The sequence below is a fragment of the Geotrypetes seraphini genome, chromosome 1 (assembly GCF_902459505.1).
Source record: "Geotrypetes seraphini chromosome 1, aGeoSer1.1, whole genome shotgun sequence".
Classification (NCBI taxonomy): Eukaryota; Metazoa; Chordata; class Amphibia; order Gymnophiona; family Dermophiidae; genus Geotrypetes; species Geotrypetes seraphini.
In genome coordinates this window covers 168,587,012-168,614,897 of record NC_047084.1, presented here as the reverse complement: position 1 = coordinate 168,614,897, position 27,886 = coordinate 168,587,012, and the positions used below count along the sequence as shown (strand labels likewise).

The following is a 27,886-nucleotide window of genomic DNA, read 5'->3' as shown; positions in this document are numbered from 1 at the left end:
TAAATTAATGGTGGGTCTGTACAAAGTTTCAAACTTGCCAGTAATTTTAAATCCCTGGACCAGAAGTATGTTAAGGGCAATTTTCTAAATTCACACTTGAAGAATATTATACGTTACACACACTTCAGGGCACAATTAGGCACCAACAGTTACAATGGCCAATGACTTGGCTAGCTGTCTGTGCCTAATTCATACTAGTATTCTATAACTAGTGAATTTTGGCACCAGGAATCTGTTATAAACTTGGCACTAACTCCCTAAGCGTTCAAATACTGCAAGCGCAAATTGAGCACGTACCCAATTTGTGTACATAATTTAATTGACAAGCCAATTGGAACTAATAATTGCACTAATCCTACACTGCTTCTTGTGACCCTGGGCAAGTCACTTAATCCCCCCCCCCCCTTGCTCCAGGTACATTAGATAGAGTGTGAGCCTGCCAGGACAGATAGGGAAAAATACTTGAGTACCTGAATGTACACCACTTAGTGCTCCTTTTACGAAGCCGCGCAACATTTTAGCGTGCGCTAACCCCCGCCTTAGCCAAAAAGCTACCGCCTGCTCAAGAGGAGGTGGTAGCGGCTAGCGTGGCCGGCAAATTAGCGCACACTGTTACGCGCATTAAACTGCTAACACGGCTTCGTAAAAGGAGCCTTTAGTTTACAAGTGGTATATAAATGCTATAAATAATAAAATAATAATTATTTAAATTTACATGCGCATCTTTAGTTGAGTTCTACACGTACATTTTCACATTTAAAATCTGGCAAGGTCTGCTCAGAAAAAAAGAATATGCTTACTTTTTACACAGTTATAAAATGACTCTTAAGCTGGTAGTCCGAATCCAGCAATTTATAAAGGCTTATTGTTCATCATTTTATTTCAAAACTTACAGAAGTATAAGGGAGTTGAGACCATAAAATGTTTGTGGGGAGATTTTCTGGATCCTATTGTTCTCGATGACTCTGTGAGTACAAAGGTGAGCAAGAAAAAGAAGAACAATTAATTTAATATACAGTTTTGTAGTCATGGAATTTGAAAATAAGTTTTTATCCCTTGCAAAATTCCCAACATCCACATATGAAGAATGCCTCTACTGCAGAGCAGGAGGTGGGAGACTCTTCAGGGAGTCCTATGGGAGAGGCCAATCCTGGGATGCACCGGGGAGGAGTCTAAGGCTATGATTGACCCAGGCGCCTAAGGCCTCTCCCATAGGCACCCTCCTGACCTCGACATGCCTCCATTCCCTCTGACTACGCCCCCCTCCCAAGCCACTATGGCCTCTCTTTCTCAATTTCTGTTTTACCTAATTGCCCTGCCTTTTCATTGCCTCCATTTACCACCGCTATAACATGTAACATCGCTATATACATACTGTCTCTTCTTTAGTATATGCCTTTTTATTACTGCTATTTATGTAACATCTCTGTAAATGTAACAACACTGTAATATGTATCATCGCTGTAAATGTACAGTCTCTTCTATTGTTAACCGCATTGAACTTCCATGGTATTGCGGTATACAAGAATAAAGTTATTATTATTATTATTATTCTGTATTTATAAATATACTAGTCTTATAGCCCGTTACATTAACGGGTGCTAGAATATATGTGTGTGTGTCTGTCTTTATTTCTTTCTCTCTCTCTCCTTAGCAGCTTTCTGTATTTCTGTCTTTCTTTCTGTCTTTCTTTTTCCTTGGCTGTCCACTACCATCCCGCACCCCTCCTGACGCGACTCCCGCTGTCTTTTTATCTGTCTGTCTCTGTCCCTGGCCCCCTTTGTCTGTTTGACTTTCTGTATATCTCCCTGGCCCTGTGTCTTTCTTCTTTTCTTTCTGTCTCCCTTCCTCCCTCTGTCTGTGCAAAGCAGCATTCCCTCCCCCTTCCATTTCCCTCCCCCCACACCAGTTCCCTGTACAGCAGCATTAGCGTTTCCTCTACCCTCTTTCCCTTCCCACAGTGACGACTACAAACGCGGGTCCGAGTCATTTGCCGCCCCCCCCCTTCCGTTCCCGCGGGCCCGACTGGCGATTTAAGCAGCGTGTGCATCAGTGTTCACACGCTGCTTCGGGTCCTTCTACTGCCCTGATTTACTCAGGCACGTCCGGAGCAAATCAGGGCAGTAGATGGGCCCGAAGCAGCGTGTGAAGACTGATGCATACGCTGCTTAAATCGCCAGTCGGGCCCGCGGGAACGGAAGGGGGGGGGGCGGTGGCAAATGACTCGTGTCCCGGGCAACGGAAAGTTGCTGGGCTCCGCAGGCCTTCCCACCCCACCATCCTAACGTCAAACTGATACCTGAGGCCGGCCACCACCACCACCACTTCCGCAGCTCGCTCATGCTTCGGCCGGTAGGTGGAGAGCAGGGAAGATTTTGTGATGCGCGAACACGCAGGAGCAGGACGGACCAGAAGCCGCGCATGCGCACTTCCTATGTGTCGCTACAGCTCACGGAAAAGCGGCACACACTTAGGAACTGCGCATGCGCGGCCTAGCATTTTATTATATTAGATGTACTTTTTAACCTTTGGATGCAAACTGCCTTGAAATTTGATTTGGCGGTGTAACAAATTGTAACAAATTGTAAATGACAGCAGAGCCTCATACACCACTCCTTTTAGGCCCAGGTCACTCATGTTTAAAGCAAAACAATAGATCCTGCCAGACAACTCAAAGAACCATGTTCCTCGCCACACTTGCTTTAACCTGCTTTACTGCAAAAACACAAAGAAGATATGTGATACTCAAACAAGGAGCAAAATGAGAAAGAAAGCAAAAGAAAAACTCAGTTTAACACACCATAATAAAATTAGCTATATGGGAGTTGATATTCTACCTCCCCACAATGTGCAGATCAGAAATATAGGAACAGATTCATAAAAATAGAGTAGTTGTTGAAACAAACTTGGAAAGAGAGATACAAGCTGATAGCTCAGATATCATCAGTAAGATATGGTAGTTTTTTCAGGGTGTACTGGACTGTCAGCAGAGTGTTTGCATGAATTATGCTCTGATGGATGGATAACTTGTATATGTTGATAATGCTTGTGATGCCTTTCATCTGACTAATGTGAAAATTATTCTGAGTGGTGAGTGTATTTATTTATTTTAAAAATGTATAGCCCACATATCCTACAATTCTAAGCGGGTAACATTATAACATACCTAATAAAATAACTTACAAAAACATACCGCATAACAACATTAAAAGCATACAAAATAGAATCATCATTATTTTTAAGTTGGGATGTTTGCGTTATAAAGTTGCTTTTGGATCAGCCCCATCATACTTAGTTGATATATTTCTTATAGCGTCTCATAAGAACAGCAGAAAGTCACATGCTCTTTTCGTCTTTCCATCAGCTAAGGCAGGGATCTCAAAGTCCCTCCTTGAGGGCCGCAATCCAGTCGGGTTTTCAGGATTTCCCCAATGAATATGCATTGAAAGTAGTGCATGCACATAGATCTCATGCATATTCATTGGGGAAATCCTGAAAACCCGACTGGATTGCGGCCCTCAAGGAGGGATTTTGAGATCCCTGCCTTAGCCTGAGCCAAGAGATGCAAAAGTAAGAACTATCTTGAACACACGCTAGCATATCAAGCTGCTTACCATGATAGAGACTTTCGACACTTATTGCTCACATCTTGTTCGTATGAACAATTTAGAAAACAACTGAAAACTTACATTTTTTCCCAACATTTCTGACCTAATAATTCTCATTGTATCATTTTAATAAACTTTTGTAAACCTTTAAGAACTTATGGCTATGCGGTCTAGAAACCTAGTGTTGTTATGTAGAGATAAGGTAGCAATACTAAATTGTACTACAACTTAAGAATATCAATTCTCATCAAACTTACAAAGGCAGGAACTGAAGAAACCAATTTATAAAGAAAACACTCGCTCAAATAGCCAAGCTTTAACCATACCCGACGCCTGCCTTATCTCGAGAGGCGACGTATTCCACCCCATTGGCCCCTGGGCTGCCAGCGTAGCTTTGCGGTTGCCAGAAAGTATCGCCACGCACAAAGATGGCACATTTGAACACATCCTATCCATAGACCGTAGCACTCACGATGGTCTATAAATGTGCAGAAAAGACCTCACGAACAGCGGGCCATTATCATGCACAAGCTTAAAAATGACATTACATTAGTGATTTCTATTCCGCCAATACCTTGCGGTTCAAGGCGGATTACATAAAAGTTTTCAGAGATAACATAAAAGTGTACAGGAATAGCATAAGAGATGTCATAAGAGTGACATAAGAATTACCAAAGAGTTGTCGCGATCTTAAGGTGATAAATGTTGGGTAATAAGAATTACTAAAGAGTTGTCAATATCTTAAGGTGGTAATTCTTGGGTAAATAGAGGCATTTTAGCATTAGTTGGGTAGTTAAAGGCATATTAGAGTATACTAGCTGATGCCCCGGCGTTGCACGGGTATTTAATTATAGCAATAACACTGTAAATGGATTCAAATAAAGATACTTTATAGTGGTGAATGAAAGTATTTTTTTATAGCTTAATAAAAAGTACAATATTCAAATAATAATGTGAAATATTTGACAAAATGAATACAATACAACTAACACAAAACGTGATTATAAACAACAATTTTAGTTTCGCCTCCTGGAGCAAGAACATATAAATTCTTGGGTGAACCCACCCTTGAGCAAGCAACATAGAGTTGTGGGCCACGGGACCCCCAGAACATATCACCCCAGGTAGTGAGGGATCAGCATTCCAAGTTTCGTTCAAATCGGTGAAGCCGTTTTTGAATTAATGTGAGAATGGCAGCTGTTTACATTTTTTCCATTGACATGAATGGGTGAAATGTGATTTTCTGTTTGTAGCTCCGCCCATGTGTGCAGGTGGGCTGCGAGACCCCCAGAACATATCACCCCAGGTAGTGAGGGATCTGCATACCAAGTTTCGTTCAAATCGGTGAAGCCGTTTTTGATTTACTGTGAGAATGGCAGCTTTTTAAATATTTTCCATTGACATGAATGGGTGAAATCTGATTTTCTGTTTGTAGCTCCGCCCACGTGTGCAGGTGGGCCGCGAGACCCCCAGAACATATCACCCCAGGTAGTGAGGGATCTGCATACCAAGTTTCGTTCAAATCGGTCAAGCCATTTTTGCGTGATCGCGGCACATACACACACACATACATACCTCCGATTTTATATATATAGATTAAGGGTATAGAGTGGGTAGGTGGGGTTTGGGTAGGAACTGGTCGAGTTAGGTTTTATGTATTTTTTGAAGAGTAGGGTTTTAGTAACTTTCTTGAAGGTTTTGTAGTCTGTGGTCGATGATAACAGAATGGTGATTTGTCTGTCCAGTTTAGCTGCTTTGGTGGCTATTAGGTTGTCATATAGTTTTTTTTTGTTTGACATTTTTGGATGGTGGGTGTGTGAAAAGTGAGTGGGTTCTCCTTTGCCTGGATGAGGAGGATTGAGTTAGTCGGTTATTCCAGGACCTTAAATTCAATATGCCAGTAATTGGCAACCAGTGCAAATCATGAACTTTCAAGACTATGCAAGCTCCTCCTTCGGATGCAAGTTCTTCTCTGCTTAAAAATGTCTCATAATAAAACAGAATTAGCTGCTAACCTTAGATTACTTTTGGCCTGTGCAGATACATTAGGGCAATACTTGCACAGGGTTATAATTAGTTACTGCTGCATTTATTCAGATCAACAGTACAGGGAATGCCAAGAGAAAAAGAGATTTTAGAAGCCTTCAAACACCTCTCAAATTTTGAATACAATAAAGAAGAGAAAGAAAACGGGGGCGAGGGAATCACAGTTATGTATCTTGTTTTAACTGCTGCCTGAATTATTTAGAAAGGGTTTTGACAGTGCCGCAGCTGATGGAGCTATCCTTTTAACTATAAAATATCTAGTTACAAGGATCTAGATCTTTTTTTGAAGATAATTCCAGCAATTAGTTTAAAGATAGCAATTTGGAAATTCAAAATATCACGTCTTACCTGCAAGACTATTTTTGCCTTGTGATTGGCACCTTTGACGTGCTAACTAATGTTATTTGAACAGCTAAGGAAAAAAGTGCTGTGAGAGAGGTACGCAGCTGGAAACATTATAAGAACAAATTATATTGTCATGTTGTTCATCAAAGTCACTTGTTTTCTTCTCTAAAATCTCCATTCCTCTTTCTCAGGCACAATGATATTAAAACGTGTATCTGAAATGAATTTTTGGCACCTCCTACCACCTCTAATTCCACATCCCCAATTCCTGTAATTATTCTCTCACCCCCCTCAAAAGCTCCTACAATGCTTGTCTCTTTCATTGGTCCTTGATTAGATATCATAACCTGCTCTCTTTTTCATTAAATTAAATAAAGAGCTCTCTATGGCCCCCCCCTTTCACAAAGCAGCACTAGCAAATGCCGCGTGGCAAAAGCCCCGAAGCTCTACATCTCTAAGGGCTTTGGGGCATGTACTGTGCCAGCCTTTTCGAAAACGCTTTGTAAAAGGGGGCCTATATTTGCTTTCACACCCAAGCTTCACACATCCTGGAGACTCTGTGGAGGAATTCATACATTATCACTGACGGATTCATCTGCAGAATGAACAGTCACAGTATAATTATTGTTTACAGAGAGCTTCTAGACTGCTACTAATGACTGGGGGAGTTTAAATGAGCTTCTACGATGGTGTTTTCATACATGAGCTTCTATATATAGGTGAGCTTTAGACTTGGGGGGTCCTTTTATCAAGGCGCGGTAGGGGTTTAACGCGTGGAATACCGTGCGTTAAACCGCCTGCTGCACTAGTCGCTAACGCCTCCATTGACGAGGCGTTAGTTTTTTGGCTTGCCGCAGGGGTTAGTGTGTGATGAAATGTCCGACGCGCTAACCCCCTTAGCGCGCCTTGATAAAAGGAGCCCTTGGTGTTATAGTTACAATACAATATACCATATTTGCAGATGTATAGGACGCAGCGACATATAAGACCCCCCCCCCTTTTTTTAATACACATTTGTGAGAAAAAAAATAATCTGTGTTGTTTTTGAGCCATGCTTTACCAAGAAATCTCAACATAAAATGTCACAGAACACCGATAATGTTCTGGACAAATCTACCAAGGTCAAAGAATTGTACTGTTGTATAAGTATTGATTATATGATAGATAAGGGTGGGGGGGGGAGATAAGAGAATATTATATGGATCATTGTTGATTATTAAGTGATATTTTTATGGTTATTTGTATGGATATGTTATCACACTTATTATAAGTTTAAAAATGTATAAAGATTTAAAAAAAAAAAAAGAATTGTACTGTATGATAGAAAAGTCAGTGTCTGAGAGAGAGCAGAAACAACGTGACGCGGGTGTACAGTGCGTACTTGTGAGACCTCGCAGCGTCTGAGAGAGAGCAAAAACGACATGACCGTATATTAATATAAACCAGACGTTTTAAACTGATTGAAATTTCAACTCATAATTTTGATTACCGGCACATAAGACATGCCCCATGTTTTAAGCGTATTTTGAGGGGAAAAAGTGCATTCTATTCGCCAGCAAATATGGTATATGAGATTGATGTGTGAGCTTTAGTTGTAGGGTTGTAGGGTTTCTCTGATGGTTATCTAAACATGTGCATCTGATGGTGTTACTATGATACAGTGCACATTAGTACCTTATAACACATGTTAAGAAGCAAATAATTTGCACTAGGGCCATAATGCACCATAATAACTATTCCTTTAACTTCCACAAAGTAAGTAGAAAAGAATGATTCTTTTAGGGCCAGACTCTGTACACTGCGGCCAAAGTTGTGCATTTGCAAATGCAACTTAATTGTTTAACAAACCACTCGGTGTCGATAATTGCCAATTAACAAGCAATTATTTACGTGCACAACTTTCTAAGCATATTCTGTATAGTGGCACGTGTAAATTTTAGTGCATGGATCTTAAAAGGGACATGCTAGGGAAGGAGTGTTCCTAAAAGTTAAGAGCAGTGATATACAATACAGTCCGTTCTCATTATTTGCACATTTGTGTCTTGCGGATTCGCCTATCCGGTTGCATCAATTGCAACTAAGTTTCCCATTCGCACTGCCGTGTTTGTTTATTTGTGAACTGGCGCTTGAAAAATAAAAGCTTTTTTGCTTTCATTTTCACAGGCTTTGCTTCCAGATATGGCCCCCGAACATTTGGAGTGTGAATTAGAAGTACCGTATTTCCCTGCATATAGACCGCCCCAGTGTAAAGGCCGCAAAAAATGCTTATGCATGTTTTAAAACTCTTAGATAAACCGCCCCATGTTACAAGCCGTGGCATTTCTAAGAGATTTAAAACCACATGGGGGCGGCCTATATATCCCTCCCCCATACACATATCATACCTCTGCCGGCTGCCTCCTGCAATGTCGCGGCCACAAGTCCCGCGAGAACTGACGCAGGCATTGAGAAGCAGCGCGGTGGTGGCTAGACACTGAAAAGATCGTTCCTGCCCTGTACCGCGGCCGCGACATTGTAGGAGGCAGGCCAGCGAGGAAGCTGCATTATTTTAAAAGGTACGGGGGGAGGGGTGTCTACTAATGGGGCAGCTTATCTACGATGTTGTTAGATAGGCCACCCCATATAAGGAAGCTGCACCCACTGTTTGGATTGCAAAACCCATATATAGACCTCAGCCTATATATGGTGAAATACGGTACTTCATGCAGGCATCAAACCCTATTTTCCCACAAGATCTGCTTTCACTTTCTATGCTTTTGAGGTGCAATGTGAGCTGCTGGAAGCTCTATTTTCCCATAGACCCCATGCTTCGTTATTCACGATTTCAAGGTTTGTGAACATTTTCTGGAACTGTACTACCGTGAATAACGAGAACGGACAGCACTCCCAATCCATCCACAACATAGGTGCTGGCGTGTAGGCTTGGTTTTTATTGGCTTAAATGCCTGTCCCAGAAGAAGTGGTGGAGACAAAGACTGTGTCTGATTTCAGGAAGGCATGTGATAGGCACATGGGATCTCTCAGAGAGAGAAAGAGATAATGGTTACTGTGGACGGGCAGACTAGATGGGCCATTTGGCCTTTATCTGCCATCATGTTTCTATGTTATATATTAGTCAGGTAGACAAGTGCTATGCCTGATTCTATAAACCGCGTCTAACTCCAGAGGTGGTTTATAGAATCACGCTAAGTGCCAGCCTTTTCTGCGCTGACTTTTTAAGCGACATATATAGAATTGACACCATATTGTATTTTTGGCATTTTAAAACAAACAGAAGCAAGCTATGATGAGAAAAAAAAAAGACATACAGCCACTGAAGGCTATGGAGACTTTCAAAGACTCCTGGCTTCAGAGAGGTGATCCTATTATAGCTCAAATACCTGAAAGAGAAAGAATAATAAAGTAAAGTCAATGGATTGTAACATGGCCTCTGATTCTTGCTTTACAGACATGAGGCAGATTGCACAAAAAGGAAATCCAAAGAATGCTGCAATATTAATAGATAATTGGGGTTATTTCAACTCTATATTATAAAATTTATTTCCTGTATTTAGTGCTTATGAAAATGATAGTTGTTTCACAAGAACATGAGAGGAATTCTTTCTTACAAAGGGTGGGAATACCTTGTTGATCACAAATTAAAAAGAAGCTAGTATAGCTATATATAATGTATATACTAGCTTCTTTTTAATTTGTGATCAACAAGGTATTCCCACCCTTTGTAAGAAAGAATTCCTCTGGTTGATGGTTTGAAAAGTTTGGTCGGTTTGGAAGGATGGTTTGAAAAGTTTGGTAAAAGAGCAAGTTAAACAATTAAGTGTCCATTGAGGGCCGGTTTCTGTAACCGCGCTGTTATCAGTAGGTGCATAAAAAAAGAGTGGCGCCATTTACATGTCAGACCATAAAACAGACCATAAAACAGACATAAAACAGACCATAAAAATGTTTCTTCACATGACATGAAATTAAACTCTGGAATTTGTTGGCAGAGAATGTGGTAAAATCAGCTTAGCAGGGTTTAATAAATGTTTGGATAATTTCCTAAAAGAGAAGTCCATAGGCCATTATTGTGATGGCTTGGGGAAATCCACTGCTTATGCCTAGGATAAGCAGCATAAAGCCTGTTTTACTACTTGGGATCTAGCTAGGTACTTGAGACCTGGGTTGGCCACTGTTGGAAACAGGTTGCTGAGCTTGATGGACCTTCAGTCTGTCCCAGTATGGCATCGCTTAGGTTCTTACATGAGCCAAGTATAGGACAATAGGACATAAACTGATACTGAGATGGTGTTATTGAGGAAATGGGTCAGCGTCATGAAACTGTTGTCAGCCACAATTGATGTTCTACAAGCTGAAAATGGCTGCTATATTAGACATGTATTCCCTTCAATAATGAGAATATAGCCAAAATTACAAGATTGGCTGATGATGTCAACTTTGATAAGACTGCTTTGTTGCCATGTCTGGGTGACCAGTCCATCACAATACTGGCCCCTCCCACGTACAAAAGGTCTTGTTCTGGGCATTTGGGCCTTGGATGAATTTTTGGTCGAGAATGTGGTATAAAGATAGATGTAGTGGCAGTCTGGATGATCAAATGCCCAGACTTACAGATAGAAGATTTTTTAAAAAATGGAATAATTTAGACATACTTTTCGAGCATGAACATTGTACCGGTGCCGATTTTGGGTGACTGGCACCCTACGTCCAAATCAGACTTAGACATTTCTTTTGATTATAGCCCTCTATGCCAACTGATATCCAAATATTACATAAAATTTGAGAAATGTTCTTACAATTGTTATGAGTTTCAATTTAATATACTGCATTTCCCCATGTATAGGCCGCGGCTTATACATTGATTTTACAAACCTGTGTATTGGGTATGGCTTGCTTAAATGGGGCAGCTTATAAATGGGGCAGCTTATAAAGACATGAAAACTTTTAAAATCATCCCCCTACCTCTTTAAATCATCCCCCCCCCTGTACCTCTGTAAATCATCCCCCCACACCTTTTAAAATCATCCCCGTACCTTTTTAAATCCCCCATTTGATAAGGGCATGAAGAAAGAGGTGCAGATGGTACTGCCACTTAAAAGGAGTGCAAAGAGGATGGTGGAAGTCTGAATGACCATGAAAAATGAATCAGGAATGCTCTTCTCCAGCACATCTGATGTGACAAAGGAAAAGTACCGTATTCGTTACACAGCACGTTAACCTGAAAAATTTGCGAGTTGCCAGCTTCTTGCCATGTCCCTGAGGCTTTCTGGGAGAAATCTTACAGCAACAAAAAGCCTACAACAGAACCCAACCCACATCTCTCTCAGGAGGCGAGTGGGGACATAAAAAACAAGGCCGCTAATTAGAAGCTGCTTCACTGAACGGTCCCAGTAGACGAGTCAGTAGAAAGCCTGCTGAACAGAGTCCCTTGGAAAACTCCAGGAATACCAGCTGCAGGTGAAAACTTTTAAAAAATCATCGCCCTTAAATACCTACCCCGCTGGACGACTGACGGCTGCCTCCTCCAATCTCGCTGTGCAGGGCAGGAATGATGTTTTCGATCTCAAGCCTGGCCCCGCGCTGATTCCTGAATGGCTGCGGTCATTTCTCGCGATGGCAGCCATTCAGGAAGCAGGGCGGGGCCAGGCTTGAGATCGAAAACATCGCTCCTGTTCAGCTCCTCCAGTAACGCCATGGTTTATCTAATGGGGTGGCTTATCGAACAAATTTAAAATGGAAATCGGCAATTTCTGAGGCCTATACAATGGGGTGGCTTATATATGGGGAAATACGGTACTAAACATGTTTGGATGTTAATTTTACAGTTTTCTGTATTTTGCAATGAAACATCTGAGCCATTTTTAATAAAAGTAACTTAAGTTCTTGTTGGCTAGAAAATTTATCCTTATGTTGTGGCACCAAGCTGAGGTGCCCACTATTATTATATGGAGAAATGAACTGTTTACTTTATTAAAATTTGAATATTAGGATGTTCGCAGGGGTGGCCTCGGTCAATGGTGGAAATTTAGGAGAATCTGGGCCCCTGTTTGGGAGGGTCTGTCCCATAGTGCTAGGTGTTCTCTTTTGACACTGGAGTGCTGGGGTGGGGAGTGGTGGGGTGGGGGGTTCGGGAGGGGAGGGTCTTTTTGTTGTGGTAGTGGTGGGGTTGGTCTCTTAGGTCTCCGTGAAGGATTAACACAGATGTCCTTGCGTAGTCTGCTGTTGTATTCTGTATTGTTGTTGAGTTTGGTATGTAAACATATGACATGATAAAATTTCAAACAATTTAAATCAGAAAAAAAAAGTAACTTAAGTTATAAAATCCATAATAATTTGGCCAGCACAGTAGTTAAGTGATTAATAATGCTTAGTGAGTAGGGTAAATATATGAGTACTTACAACTTGGTCAGGTTGTACAGTCCCCTGAAGGCATACACTGACACAGTTAGAATTTTGTTATGCTGCAGATACCTGAGAAGAGAAGAAAGTCATGATAAAGTGACAGCTGAGGAATGGGACAGGACCAACATTTTAAAACCGCCCCGTGATTTCAGATTCACTTGAGAACATGAACACAAGATGGTGCTGTGCAGTATTAGATGCTTTTTTTTTTTAACCTTTGTGAAAAATAACTTCTGCTAGGATTTAATAGAGAGAGGAAAAGTCTTTTTTGTTTGTTTATTTTGTTTACACCACAAGACCAGTGTGGGTAGGAGAGGGTGAAGAGGCTATAAAATAAACCCACCAGGATGTTTGGAAAAAACTACCTAATTGGGCAGGAAAATTGAATCGAATCGAAAAATCGATTCAATAGGCTGAATCGAATCGAATAGAAATTTTTTTTCCCTGAATCGGGCAACACTAATGTGGAAAAGTGATATTTGTTCAATTGCTCATAGTTGCTTCTATTAAAACCGTTAAATGTATTTTGCTTTTACTTTTGATTTACCCTCAAAATATTATAATTTCCAGAGTGTTTGCCTGAAAACCACAAGGAGTTCCAATTATGGAAAGAGTATCTTTTTTTTTTTTTTTCAATAGTCCTTTCAGAAATTTGATTTTACTTTTTGAAAATAAATTATTTTTATAAAATGTCTGGACTTTAACAAAACAAATTCATGTAGCAAAGCAATACCACTGATTATTAAAGAATGATAAAACTAAGGACTCCTTCTACGAAGCCGCATTAGCGGTTTAATGCGCATAATAGTGTGCACTAATCTGTTGGCCACGCTAGCCGCTACCGCCTCCACTTGAGCAGGCAGTAGTTTCTCGGCACGCATGGGGGTTAGCGCACGCTACAAATGTGCGAACATCTCTCACACCAGGCAGCATTATGGGGTAAATATCTAAAACAATTGCTTACGTCTACTACTTATGGGGAATTCAGGAAATGCCTAAAAACATATCTGTTCCTAAAAAGTACTTAGGCAACTAACCTCATCCCACAATAACTGATCCCTAGAGCTGTTAATCACTAGTTTTTAACTTTGTTAAATCCACTCAATTTGTAGCATCTTTCAATCAATGTTAACCGGCAGAACATTGCTAAATCCATTCAATCTGTAACATCTTTTAATTATTGTAAACCGCATAGAACTTTAAGATCCTGCGGCATATAAATGTTATATTATTATTATTATTCTTTAAGTGCAGCAATCAGAGGAGCCATGCTAGAGATTTGTAAGTGATCCCCAGTGTATAACCTTACTGGGTTGTTTATTTTTTATATCAATGAGCTCTGTCTATGGGAATGAGGCCCATTGCAGTTAAAAGAGAAGCCAATTCTCACAGAAACGCAAATACATTTCAGAAAAGCTAGCTGATTTTTTTTAAAAAACAGGTGCTGTTTCCAAAATCACAGCCTCCTGTGATAGATGATTACAGCGTTCTTTTACAGTAGCTTTCCCACAAACAAATCTCCAGTAATCCTGCTTTACATTGCTGCTGGGGAACGAGAATTAAGACTTGTCAAGGATGAATGCTCATTTACATAGTAACATAGTGAATGACAGCAGATAAAGTTCTGCATGTTTATCCAATCTGCCCAACAGCTGCAGTCATTACCAAGGCAGTGTTGAACCAACAGTCCAATATATTATACAGGACACAGACCATAGAAGTTTGTAGGGCATTGGTTTCACTTTACCACTGCTAGAGCTGCCGTTTAAACACCGCTCCTAACCCCCTCTTCTATTAAACTGCGCTAGCAGATTTTAGCGCAGAGAGCTGCGCTGAATGGCCCGCACTTCTCCCGATGCTCATAGGAACTCTATGAGCGTCAGGAGCAGCGCGGTCTATTCAGCTAGAAACTGCTAGCGCAGTTTAATAGAAGAGGCCCTAAGTTATAGTGATTGATCTGTCAAATTTTAGGGAACCTTTGTGTCTATCGCATGCATTTTAGAACTCCGTCACAGTTTTTGCCTATACCGCCTCCACTGGGAGGGCATTCCAGGCATCCACCACCCTCTCCATTAAAAAGCATTTCCTGAAGAACCCGGTGCCGAAAGGTATGCGAGGTTTCCTACACACAGCCCTTTTGTTGGGGAAAAAAATCATCTTAGTGCGCTGGTTGGAGGCTTCTCCTCCGTCCTTGGCACATCGGAGAGCAGCCATGATACAGCTTTTGCAGATGGAAAAACAGATGGTGTCAGACATGGACTCTCGGGGAGGTACACACTTGTGAGTTATCTGGGAACCCTTTTCACGAGTCATTTATTCAATTTCTAATTTTTTTTGAACCTGCATTTTGAATTGCTCGACTGTTTCTTTCTTTTATTTGGGTTTTGGGAAGGGGTGTATGGGGGGAGGTGGGGAAGGGGGAGAAAATATAATAATCCTATTGTCTAATATGATCTGGTCTGCTTTGTTATTCTGGATGGTGTTTGTATTGTTCTCGAATTGTTTTGTGCCTTTGTTATCCATAAATATATTGGGAAAAAAAAATTTCCTGATGTTACTCCAAAGTCGACCACCCTTGGGCCTTATTATTATTATTATTAAGTTATTATTATTAAGTTTATTAGGATTTTATATACCGCCTATCAAAGTTTTCTAAGCGGTTTTACAATCAGGTACTCAAGCATTTTCCTTACTCATGAAAAGGGCCACTCCCTTGATTTTGTAGCACTATCTAGTTGCGGTTTGTTATCTCGGGTTGAATGGTCTAAAGCAGTGATTCCCAACCCTGTCCTGGAGGAACACCAGGCCAATCGGGTTTTCAGGCTAGCACTAATGAATATGCATGAGAGAGATTTGCTTATGATGGAAGTGATAGGCATGCAAATTTGCTTCATGCATATTCATTAGGGCTAGCCTGAAAACCCAATTGGCCTGGTGTTCCTCCAGGACAGGGTTGGGAACCACTGGTCTATAGTACCCTGAACTGATCGTTTTTTTACTGAGTTTTAATTTACATTTATTTATGGGTAATATTATAAAGAATCATTCTGTATTTTTCCAATGGGACTAAAAAAGTGGAAAATCGCTGGACTAAGGGGTCCTTTTACAAAGGCGCATTAAGCGTTTTAGCATGCATGTTAGTCTATGGATGCATTAGCATTTAGCTCGTGTGTAGATTTAGCGCATGCTAAAACGGCTAACGCACCTTTGTAAAACAGGGGGTTAGTGTATAGCCCTCAAGAGACTGCCCCCAACTTTGTTGGCTGGGCTGAGAACGTTTCAGCAGCCCCTCGTATGTGCTGAATTTGTTGACTTTTTTATTTTGTCCGATGATATTGTTTGTACTTCATGTTTAATGTGTGAATGTAAGATAATGATGCTTTGTAAACTGCCTACTTAATGGGCAGGTTCAAATGAAGTAAATAAATAATGATAATAATAATAAAACCACATATTGAACTGTGAAGAGGGAATGGGAGGTGGAAAACTAGATCTGGAATGCTGTTTAGCATTCATTCTTGATTTGAGTCTGCCATGTTACCACCAGCCAGTCGTGGTTTCTGGGATAACCCTAATGAATATACATGAGAGAGATTTGCATATAATGAAGGTGACAGGCACGCAAATCTGCCCTATGCATATTCATGAGGGCTATCCTGAAAACCTCCTGGTGGCCCTCCAGGCAGGGTTGAGAACCACTGTTCTAGAGCAGTATCTAGATCAAGGCACAAGTCAATATCATAACTTCTATCATATTCACTCCTTCAAAATTTATAGGAAAAAACTTAATTCATATATGTGCCATTATTTGGGTTCATAGACAACCCCGCGAAAGACAAAGGCGCCGCCGACAACTGAGCGCAAGACAGAGGCGCGCGCTGAAGAAAATTACAGTTTTTAGGGGCTCCGACGGGGGTTTTTGTTGGGGAGCCCCCCCAGTTTACTTAATAGAGATCGTGCCGGCATTATGGGGGGTTTGGGGGGTTGTAACCCTCCACATTTTACTGTAAACTTAACTTTTTCCCTAAAAACATGGAAAAAGTGAAGTTTTCAGTAAAATGTGGGGGGGTTACAACCCCCCCAAACCTCCCACAACGCCCCCACAATGCGGCGCGATTTCTATTAAGTAAAGTGGGAGGGTTCCCCCCACAACCCCCCGTCGGAGCCCTAAAAACAGTAATTTTCTGCGACGCGCGCCTCCACGCTGCGCTCAATTGTCTGCGCGCACCTTTGTCCTGGCGCGCTTTTGACCTGACACCATTATTTGCATGAAAGGGGAAAGGGAATGGGACTTGTATACTGCCTTTTTGTTGTTACACACTCAAAGTGGTTTACGTATACACAGGTAATTATTTTGAAGGCTGCTAATATGGCATTTGCATTGGAATTTGAAAATGCTATGTTTGTCTTTTAGGGGAATATAGAAATGGTGGGGAATATTTTTAAAACCAATAGGAGGAAATTTTTTTCACTCGGAGAATAGTTAAGCTCTGGAACGCATTGCCAGAGGTTGTGGAGAGAGCGGATAGCGTAGCTGGTTTTAAGAAAGGTTTGGACAAGTTCCTGGAAGAAAAGTCCATAGTCTGTTATTGAGAAAGACTTGGGGGAAGCCACTGCTTGCCCTGGATCGGTAGCATGGAATGTTGCTACTTTTTGGGATTTTAGAATCTTGTTACTCTCTGGGATTCTGGAATCTTGCTATTCTTTGAGATTCTGTATGGAATGTTGCTACACTTTGGGTTTTGGCCAGGAACTAGTGACCTGGATTGGCCACCGTGAGAACGGGCTACTGGGCTTGATGGACCATTGGTCTGAGCCAGTAAGGCTATTCTTATGTTCTTATGTGGGAGATCCTAGTGAATCTAATGCGGTCCATGGGCTAAACTATGGAATTCTAGGCTGTAGATTCTTATTTGTAGATCAAAATTTAGCACACATTAGGACACAAAGAAGAAACTGTTTTTAAAGACCTGCCACAAACTTCTGTGTATAAAATTCGATGGCACATTGCAACACTATTACTTTTGTATCTAGGGGGAATGTCCATGAACTAGACATAACAATGTGAAAAATGTGGATGTGAATCCCCAAAGATTTTCTGGCCACATCATGGTGAAAGCTGTTGTTAGATATGATAGAATAAAGTCAACAAATAGCTTGTAGGTAAAGACTTTTTTTTATTTATTCATATCTCTGAGGACCAACATGACAACTTCACTATTCAAAGAAGTGAGAAATCAGGTGCTTTCATTGTATGGTGCTGCAAGAAAGATATCTCACTACCCTGCAGCTAAAGGGCATCAAACTGAACTGATATTTCAGAAATTGAAGAATAAAAGCTATAAAGAACTGTTATTACTACCAGTGCTGTACAGTACCTATGTAAATGTAACTAGTTACTGTTCGTAAGTAAAGGGTTTTTTTTTTTTTAACGCTTACTGACTTGTAAAGAAGTATGGATAACATTTTGTCATATTTTGTCAACAAAAAAAAAAGTCTTTGCAGACTCCAGCTTATCCAGAATACCGCAGCCAAGCTGATTTTTGCTAAATGCAAATTTGATCACGTCTCCCCACTACTTACCAATCTTCACTGGCTCCCAGTACTTTCCAGAATTCATTTCAAATGCTCCTGCCTGGCTTTCAAGATCATTCACGGCATCCTTCCGCCCCTAATCCCTCTATCCTTCCTCGTCCGGACGCCTGCTACCACCAGATCCGCTCACAGATATAAACTATCCTTCCCCTCTCTACACGGCATCCTCCACGCTGGCAAACTGGGAAGATCCCTCCTCTCCAAAATCACGGGCCTTTGGAACGATCTCACTATCCAGCTGCGGAACCTAGGCTCCCTCCAACTATTCCGAAAACAACTGAAAACCTGGCTTTTCTCCAACATATAACATCTCTTCTCCTGTTTACATCCCCTCTGTTCATATGCTCTTGTAAATCTTTCTCCTCTCTCTTCCTATATTTTTAAGCTTTGTAAACCGTGTCAAGCTCCACTTCCGTGGAGATGATGCGGTATATAAACTTAAGGCTTAGTTTAGTTTAGTTTAGAGTCCTTTTACTAAGGAGCGTTAATTGATTTAGCGTGCAAACAATTAGTGCACACTAAATGCTAACACGTCCACAAGCGTGTTAGCATTCAGTGTGCGGTAATCATTTGCGTGCGCTAAATCGGTTAACGTGCCTTAGTAAAAGGACCCCTTAATGAAGTAATAATTTCACCAATTTTCACTGCTTTTACCTAGTTACATCTGATGCTTGCAGTAAAAGTAAAAGCAGAAACAAGACGTACATGATGATTCCTCAGCAAACCAAATCAGACATCAAAACCTGGAACAGCAAAGTGGATTGAATAACATTGTTGGAATATAAAAGTTAACAATAGAGTCATTCATTGTAGTTACGATACTTTCACTTTGTACTGGAAAAAGTATTTACTGTATATTAGGCAATAGCTAATTTACTTGTACTCTTATCAAGCTGCACTAGAGGGTTTTAGCGTGGGCCAGTGAGGTAAGTGCTCCGATGCTCAAAATCCGATGCTAATAATAATAATAACAGTTTATATACCGCAGTACCGTGAAGTTTACAATGATTAGAAAGATGCTACAAATTGAGTGGAACTTACATAGTTCTAGAACAGCTTGATAAAAGTCCATAGTTGGCCCTGAGGAAATGACTGGCTTAAAAGTATAATTGGAAAAATTGGGAAAGGCTGAATTATAGCTTTTGGTGGAACTCTTTGTGTCACATATTTAAAATGGAAAGGATAATTGCCATGCAACAGGGAAATTTTAAGAAATTTCAGGTTATTTGGGAGCCATTAACAAGATACTTTAAAGATTTAAATTACTGCATAGAATACATATTAACTTTTTCCCTTTTGTTCATATACGTCCAGGGTAGGGGGAGGGGGAATATTTTATGATTTCTTTTGCTTATGAATAATTGTTGGGTATAAGGGAGAGGGGATATTTGATGCGAGTTAGAATTTGATGATATATTAAGTGATGTAAGAGTATAAAATGATTGTATTATTTTTTACACTTATTGTGAGTTTTAAAAATGAATAAAGATTAATAAAAAAAAAAAAGTATGTTCTTTTGTGAAAGGAGGACACTGACTGAATGCTGACTTACATTCTGTCAAGTACAAAAGGATTTTTTTTTTCTTTTGACAGATTCCACTTTGTTGTCTGCACTCTAGGTGGGGGTGAGTCCCTGTGTTTTGTGAGTAAAACGCGAGGAATTCAAAAGGTTGGAAGGGGCCTGAGAGGGGGAGGGGGGAAGGACAGAATTGGCAGACGCAGGGAGAAGACAGAGTGAGTCCCCATGCAGCCAAGAGGCTGGAAGTTTGCTTTTGAATTTGAACCGAGTTTTGCTTGAAGAACCTATTTGAACTGAGGTGAGTTTTTTAAGGAACATGTGCTTTACCTGGGCCAGCCAGGAAAAGAATTGTGCTGAGTGGATTGGGGACCGAGGACTGGGTACAGCCCTGAAGAAAGACCCTGACTAGATTAGGGTCCAACATTTTGAATGGTACCGAAGGACTGGAGAAGGGCGGATGTGGTCCCTCTCCACAAAAGTGGAAGTAAGGAAGAAGTACAGAACTACAAGCCAGTAAGCCTGATTTCTGTGGTAAGTATATTAAAAGAAACACTTTTAAAACAGAGAATAATGATATTTCTGGAATCCAATAGATTATAGGACCCAAGGCAACAAGGATTCACTAGAGGTAGGTCTTGTCAGACAAATCTGATCAATTACTTTGACTGGGTAACCAGAGAATTGGATAGAGGGAGTATATGAAGATTTTGGCAAACGCCTTTTACAGTGTTCCATACAGGCATCTATTAAATAAACTGAGTGCTCTCAGGATGGACCCCAAAGTGACACACTGGGTCAGGAACTAGTTGATAGAAGGCAACAAAGTGTAGTGGTCAATGGAGATTGCTCTGAGGAAAGGGATGTTATCAGTGGTGTGTCTCAAGGTTCTGTTCTTGGGTCTGTTCTTTTTAACTTTTTTGTAAGCAATATTGCTGAAGGGCTGTCAGGTAAGATTTGCCTCATTGTGGATGATACCAAAATCTGCTATAGAGTAGACACCCCTGATGGTGTGAATAATATGAGGAAAGACCTAGCGAAACTTGAAGAATGGTCTGTGATTTGGCAGCTATGATTTAATGCATTTGGGTTGCAAAAACCTGAGTGAATGGTATAGTTTATGGAGTGAAGAACTTATGTGCACAACAGAAGAGCAGGACTTGGGTATGATAGTATGTGATGATCTTAAGGTGGACAAATAGGTTGAAAAGGATGCTAGGGTGCATAGGGAGAAGTATGACCAGTAGGATAAAGGAGATATTGATGCCTCTGCATAAGACTCTGGTGAGACTTCATATAGAATATTGTATACAATTCTGGAGGCCACACCTTCAAAAAGATATAAATAGGATGGAGTTAGTCCAGAGGAAGGCTACTAAAATGGTTGGAGGTCTTCAACATAAGGCATATGGGGACAGACTTAAAGATCTCAAAATGTATACTTTGGAGGAAAGGCAGGAGTGGGGAGATATGATAGAAATGTTTAAATACCTGTGTGGCATAAATGTGCATGAGACTAAAGAAATTGCGGCTGTACTCACTTGAGGAAAGAAGAGAACGGGGAGATATGATTGAAACGTATAAGTACATCACGGGACGCATCGAGTCAGAAGATGATATCTTCGGGCTTGTGGGACCCTCGACCACCAGAGGGCATCCGCTGAAAATCAGGGGAGGGAAGTTTCATGGCGACTCCAGGAAGTACTTCTTCACCGAAAGAGTGGTGGATCATTGGAACAGACTCCCACTCCAGGTGATAAAGGCCAGCAGCGTGACAGATTTTAAGAAAAAATGGGATACTCACGTGGGATCTTTAAGGGAGTAAATTCAGGGGGGGGGGGGATACCTGGAATGGGCAGACTTGGTGGGCTATAGCCCTTTTCTGCCGCTTTTTTCTATGTTTCTATGTTTCTATGTTTATTTGAAAGGAAGCTCCAGAATGAGAACGCATAGGATGATGTTAAGATGTGATAGGCTCAGGTGTAATCTAAGAAAATACTTTTTTACAGAAAGGGTGGTAGATGCATAGAAAAGGCTCCTGGTAGAGGTCGTGGCGACAAAGACTATGTCTGAATTCAAGAAAACGTGGGATCTCAAAGGGTGAGAAGATAGTGGATGCTGCAAATGGGTAGCCTTTATCCGTCATCATGTTTCTATGTTTCTTTTTTTTTTTTTCCATGAAATTTTATTAAAAATTTCAAAGTTAAACATAGTCCACTTTCAGGAAATATATACAAAATGGTCACAAAACCATTCTAAAAAAACAGCAACTATATATCCTAATCACAAAAGTAACTAACACATGGGCATGAGAAAAAAAATTAATAAAAACTAAAAAAAACCAAGTAAGAATATAAATAATAATAATAATAAAACATACTTCAGAGGCAATTTGGAAAACAATGCACAAGACCTCAGTCTAATGAATTAGAGTCAAGCGAAGGCGAAGAGATACGAGACATATAATCTTCAAAAGGGCCCACTTCTTATGTGTTTTAGTACATAGTGGAAAGGTTTCAGATAACAAAACTTCCCACTTATTTTGTAACAGTACTGACTGCACCATAAATGAACATTAAGAAGATAAAACGATTTCCAATTGGACAGAATCAATTTCAAAGCAAGTACAATTAAAGTATTAATCAAAGAATGCTATGCCTTAGATAGTTTGAGATTAGGCGTCTCAGATTTAAGAATACCCAATTGGGCAGAAATATCTTCCTGCAAATCAAAAACAAGGTTTATGACAGACCAAATCTCAGTCCAAAAGGACCATAAAAGAGGACATTCATAAAGCTGTAAAAGAGTTCTTGGATACAATTTACAGTTTCCTACACTTATTAGATGTCAGAAGAACAGCCAAATGCAACCTCTGGGGAGTCCAATTTGTTTTATGATGTAAAAAAAGAAATATAGACTGCATAGAATTAGCTGAGGGACTTGGACCAAAAAGTTTGCCACTTCAGTTTTATGGCAATTCAGCTCAGCTTCCCATAAATTCTGTAAAGTACAATGTTTGTTATACTGCGAATCTATAAATAGCTTATACACAACTGACTCAATATGACCTTTAGCAAACAATAAAGAGAAGAGAGACTTCAATGATGGAATATCCATGACAATCTCATTTAAAAAATTTGCCTTCGTAATTGCACTAGAAAGCTGAAACCACTGGTAGAAAAAAGTAGACGGAAGACCAAATTTGGCCTGAAGATCCGCAAATGATAATAATTGAAAGGTAGAGTTATAGACATCCCCAATGCACCAAATACCTAAACTAGCCCACTTCATCCACCAAACTGTAGAGTCACCTATTCTATCAAGGAAAGAAGTATGACATGTAAAATATGTACCTATAATTTAGGCACAAGCACTCACACCAGCTGTAGATCTTCTATAAGTTACATGTGTGCAATTCCTACCGATTCTCTGGCCTTGTGTATGCCTTCCAGTCAAATATACACTATGTAAGATATGTGTATATTTACAGCAGTGAATCGCAAACTGGGCATCGCGGCGAGATTCGAAGTATGCAGCAAGACACTGGCGAGGAGGAGGAGAGTCACCGGCTGACTGCCTACAGGATGTGACTCTTGCGGAGAGAGGCATGTCCTGTAGACAGCCGGCACCTCTCCTCCTCCCCAGCACCTCTTTTGCTCTCTGCGCCTCTCCTTTTAGACCTCCTCCATCCCATTGTCCTCCGGCTCCACACTACAGCTTGAGTTCTCAAGCAAAGTTTTGGACATCACCATGGACTCTTCTCTATCCTTCAATGACCACCTCAACTCCTTGGTAAAAAAATGCTTTTTTAGCCTTCATATGCTGAGGAAAGTGAGATCCTGCTTCCATCATAAACACTTTGCCGTCCTTGTACAATCCATTATCCTCTCCAGATTGGACTATTGCAACTCTATCTACTTAAGCCTAACTAAGAAAAGCCTCCATAGACTTCAGCAGATTCAGAATGCCGCGGTAAGCTTATTTTCACAAAAAGTAAATTTGACCATGTCTCACCACTCCTGTCCAAGCTTCACTGGCTTCCAGTAATATCCAGGGTCCACTTTAAATGCGCCTGCCTAACTTTCAAGATCCTACATGGCATCCTACCTCCCGTTATCCCACTATCTTGGAATTCCTCAAATCCTAACTCCACCAGATCCTCTCATAAATTAAAACTATCCTTCCTTTCTATAAAAGGTATATCCCATGCAGGAAAACTAGGGACATCCCTCCCCTTTAGAGCTCTGGAATAACCTTACATTCTCGCTACGAAATTCGAGCTCCCTCCAACTTTTCCGTAAACATCTGAAAACTTGGCTTTTCTCAAAAATATAACACTTCCTCCCTCTCTGGTACCCTAAACCCCTCTCAACCCTCTTTACACTTAATCCTATAACCCTCCATTGGAGTTCCTTTCTATCCCAACCCCTGTAAACCGTGCCAAGCTCTACGATTGCAGAGAAGATGCGGTATACAAACCTAAGGTTTAGTTTAGTCACATGTGCGCATGACATCATTACGTCAACGTCTGCACACTTCCGGGTGCCCTCGAACCACAGCCACCTGTTTAGTGTGCTGCGGCTGGAAATAGTTTGTGAGACACTGATCTACAGAATAGTACTTCACTGGATTTGTGCATATAGGTACACATTCACTCCTATATGCTGGTGTTCTAATCATTTATGTGTGTAATTGCTGTGTCAGTGTGAGAATCTACTTTATAGATCCTCCTCAACTTTATGTTTTGTAAGACCTCTTTCTTGCTTGGACAATGCTGCTTCACATGGAAGTTGCGTCACATGGAAGTTGCGTCAGAGGAGAAGCTTCCGCCCACAGATGCACGCGACTGCACGTAGGCTCCGGCGGCTTTTAACAAGTTACTCAAACTTAAAATGCACCTTGAAGGTAAGGGGGAGGGAAGGAGATAGATAGATTCAGGTAGGTAGGAAGGAGGGAGGGGGCTGTGCATGATCGGGAACTATACACATTCCCTCCTTTAACTGTGGGGACAAGGCCATTCACCACTCCACAGGGCGGTGGATGGCCCTGTCCCTGTACCCACAGTGAGCACTTCCCCCCCCACCGTTTCGGCGGGTTACCTGCGGGTAACAGCCACTGTGTCATTCTCTAGATAAATTCTCTGGTGCACATAGGAATTCTATGAGCTTCGGAGCATTTACCTCACCGGCCCGTGGAAGAAACCGCTACCGCGTCTTTGTAAAAGCCAGTGTATATGAAGTAGAGAAGGACTGAATGAATGTTGCCTTTTCTAGAAGTGTGGATTAATGAGAACTAAGATCCTTCAGCCTTTACTATTGCTATTGAAATTTAGGGAGCTCACTAGCCTAGATAAAAGTAATTTCTTACAGATTTCTAAGGTCTGGGTATTTTTTGAAGTCATCTGCAGAAAGCTTTCGTATCATATTTCTCCGTAGTGACCTGCAAGTAAACAAAAACAAATGCAGGAATAACTGTAATGATTTTAATTAAGATGACTTGTAATTCATACAGTAACTACAGATTTTAAGTCACCCTCAGAACTCTGGTCTTCACAAGATGAATAGTAGGAAGCTATGCATTGCTCATAAATAAAGATATTTTGATTGTGTAGAAGTTGCACCCAGCCTGTGTTCGCCATTTTGAACTCTACTCCTCTTGAGCTTTTGACTAAAGGGTTTGTCAACTGTACAGATACCGTCTGGGGCTTTTGTTCATCTGTCCAAGATTTCTGTTTACTCCAGCTTGAAGCAGAAGTTTAGGTAGTCTACCCCTTGCTTACCTAGTTTCCTATATTTCCCTACTTAAGGAAAACTGAATGTCTAAATTTCTTATTCTGAAACATGTCAATAAAGATCCCAAGAAAAAACAAAAGAACGATCCAACAGATCTGCGGTGGAGAGTCAAACTGTGGTTCAGCAGGACAGGAGCTCTAAGTCGCTTGTCATTTTCGGATTACTTGTACTGATGGGGGAGGGAATTTTTATCTTTTGAATAGATACTGATTGATTATAAGTGCTTGGTTGATTATCATTATTTGTATATAAATTGTATTGCACTTTTTGTTGGCATTAAAAACTAAATAAAGTTGAAAACTGCTGGGCTCTTCCACCCCTTCCTAATTGCGTCACATCTCCACTCCCAAATATGCTCCCCATGCTAAAAAACAAAAAAACAATCTATTTTTTTAGTCCATGAGAAGTACAGTATATGCCGACCCCACAACTACCGCGGGATGACCAAGTGCATCCCACCGTAGCGCCTTTTTAACCTGTGCTAAGCACACACCAGTGTTTACCGCAGCTTAGTAAAAGGACCACAAGAAATAGGAAAGGAGAGGTTAGAGCTGAGAGGGCTAAGGCACTGCTTCACCATTGCTGAAAAACTACTCCTGCAACCCGTCAGTAGCCTCTGGAAAGGCACCCAGTCTCTGCCCCTGACAAAGCCTCTCTTAAAAAAAAATGTAAAAAATTATGGGCTCCTTTTACGAAGCCGCGTTAGCGGTTTTAGCGTACGCAGCTTTTTAGCGCGTGCTAAACCCGCGCTACGTGGCCAGAACTAATGCCAGCTCAGTGCTGGCATTAGCGTCTAGCGCGGCCGGCAGTTTAGCACGTGCTATTACGCGGGTTAAACCGCTAACGCCGCTTCGTAAAAGGAGCCCTATATTTCTCCCCTCTCCCGTTTTTCCTCCAAAGTATACATCTTGAGATCTTTAAGTCTGTCCCCATACACTTTATGTTGAAGACCACGCACTATTTTAGTATCTAGCTTAGGGCCCTATCTTAGGACCTATATACTATATAGGATAGCATTTAACATTACAGAGTGTTATAAGCTGCATAGTCTCACAGGCCATTGCTTTGGCCGCCTCGATTGTTGCTAGCTGCTTATTGGCATAATTGTTGGCACTATCAGAGCCTGTTAGTGCTTACTGGGAGCTAAATCGTGGACATTCCAAAATTAACGTGTTAAGCTTTAATGTGTTCTCCATTAGGCTATGTTTTTTTTGCTGCATTAAGTGTGCAGTAACAAAATAAATCTAACAGACAAGACTAGGCAGGAGTGACTGAGCCTGAGAGCCCATGGATCCCAGAGTACTCCCTAGACCCCTAACCTGAACCACCAATGGACACAGTATGGTGCAGGGGTGAAGGAGGGGTTCCAAACTGTAGGGGGAGCTTGGGACTTGGGGGGGGGGCGTTAAATTTGGAGGGCTGTCAGGGGAGAGCCCTGACCTAGAGTCCTGGGAGCATCGGGCTGCGACTTTGTGGCCTGATGTTGCTGGGCCAAGGGAATAATGTTGCTTGTGAGGTCGCTCGCAAGCAGCATTATTCCTGCTAGATGGGATTCAGCATACTGCGGTACGGGGAATCAAGCATATGAGGAAACATTGAAAACGGTGTTTACAGAAGTTGACTCCAAGGGCTCCTTTTATCAAGCTACGCTAGTGGGGTTAGTGCGTCGGACATTTCATCACGTGCTAACCCGCGCGGCCGGCTAAAAAACTAATGCCTGTTCAATGCAGGCGTTAGCGGCTAGCACGGCACACGGTTTAACGTGCGGTATTGCACGCTTTAAACCCCTACCGCAGCTTGATAAAAGAACCCCCAAGTTTACAGAGGATGACTCAAAAAATTTAATTTCACGGGACCCTTGTATATATATTTTCCTTATCAAGAAAGAACAGAGACACACTTATTCTAACCTCTTTTTTCCCCAGGGGATCTTAAATCAAAAGTTGTCTAGGCCAACCAAGACATTTTCCTAATCACCTGAATTTTAAATGATATATTTTCATACCTTACTTGCTTATTTAACACAAGTGAAAAGCAGAGACTTAAAAAGCTCTTTATCTTTAAGCATTAACTGTAGATGCATACATTAAAGACCTGCGTGGTAAATAGATAGCATTAATTAAAGAGCTCTGTTCTTACATCATTGTCACGTTTGAAGCAACTGAAGGGACTGTTTGTAACTTGGCACCATCACAATCAAGTTCCAGGCCTCGGCATAGGCAATACACCGGCACAGAACCAATGGCTAAATAGAGACAGAGAAAATATAATAAAATGGTTTAATACAGAATTTCCCAAACCATAAAGTTGGGTTTTCAGGATAACCATAATGAATACACATGAGACAAATTTATCTATTGGGAATCCCCACAATTCAACTATGTGGTCTGCAGGATAGGTTTGGGGCACTGATGACAATAATGGTATTAAGCATGATATACCCCTTGCCTGGGATACCTGGAGAAAGATACCAATATACTCGTATCCTCTATAATAAAACCCTAAGCGCGCATGCGCACTTAGGACGGTGTGTTCTCTGACAGTGTGATGTGTCCCTCTGTGCCAAATTCCATTTTCGAACA

The 27,886-nt window shown here is 41.1% G+C and overlaps 1 protein-coding gene across 1 annotated transcript in view; it reads right to left on the bottom strand.

Moving 5' to 3' along the window:
- RXFP1 (relaxin family peptide receptor 1) overlaps nt 1-27,886 on the bottom strand; it is a 154,574-nt gene that overhangs the window by 74,051 nt on the left and 52,637 nt on the right. Inside the window, exons 5-9 of the mRNA XM_033958681.1 lie at nt 27,444-27,549; nt 24,880-24,951; nt 12,399-12,470; nt 9,308-9,379; nt 894-965 (exon numbers count right to left, since the gene is read on the bottom strand). Coding sequence (XP_033814572.1) covers nt 894-965; nt 9,308-9,379; nt 12,399-12,470; nt 24,880-24,951; nt 27,444-27,549 — 394 coding nt within the window. The remainder of the gene's footprint in view (nt 1-893; nt 966-9,307; nt 9,380-12,398; nt 12,471-24,879; nt 24,952-27,443; nt 27,550-27,886) is intronic.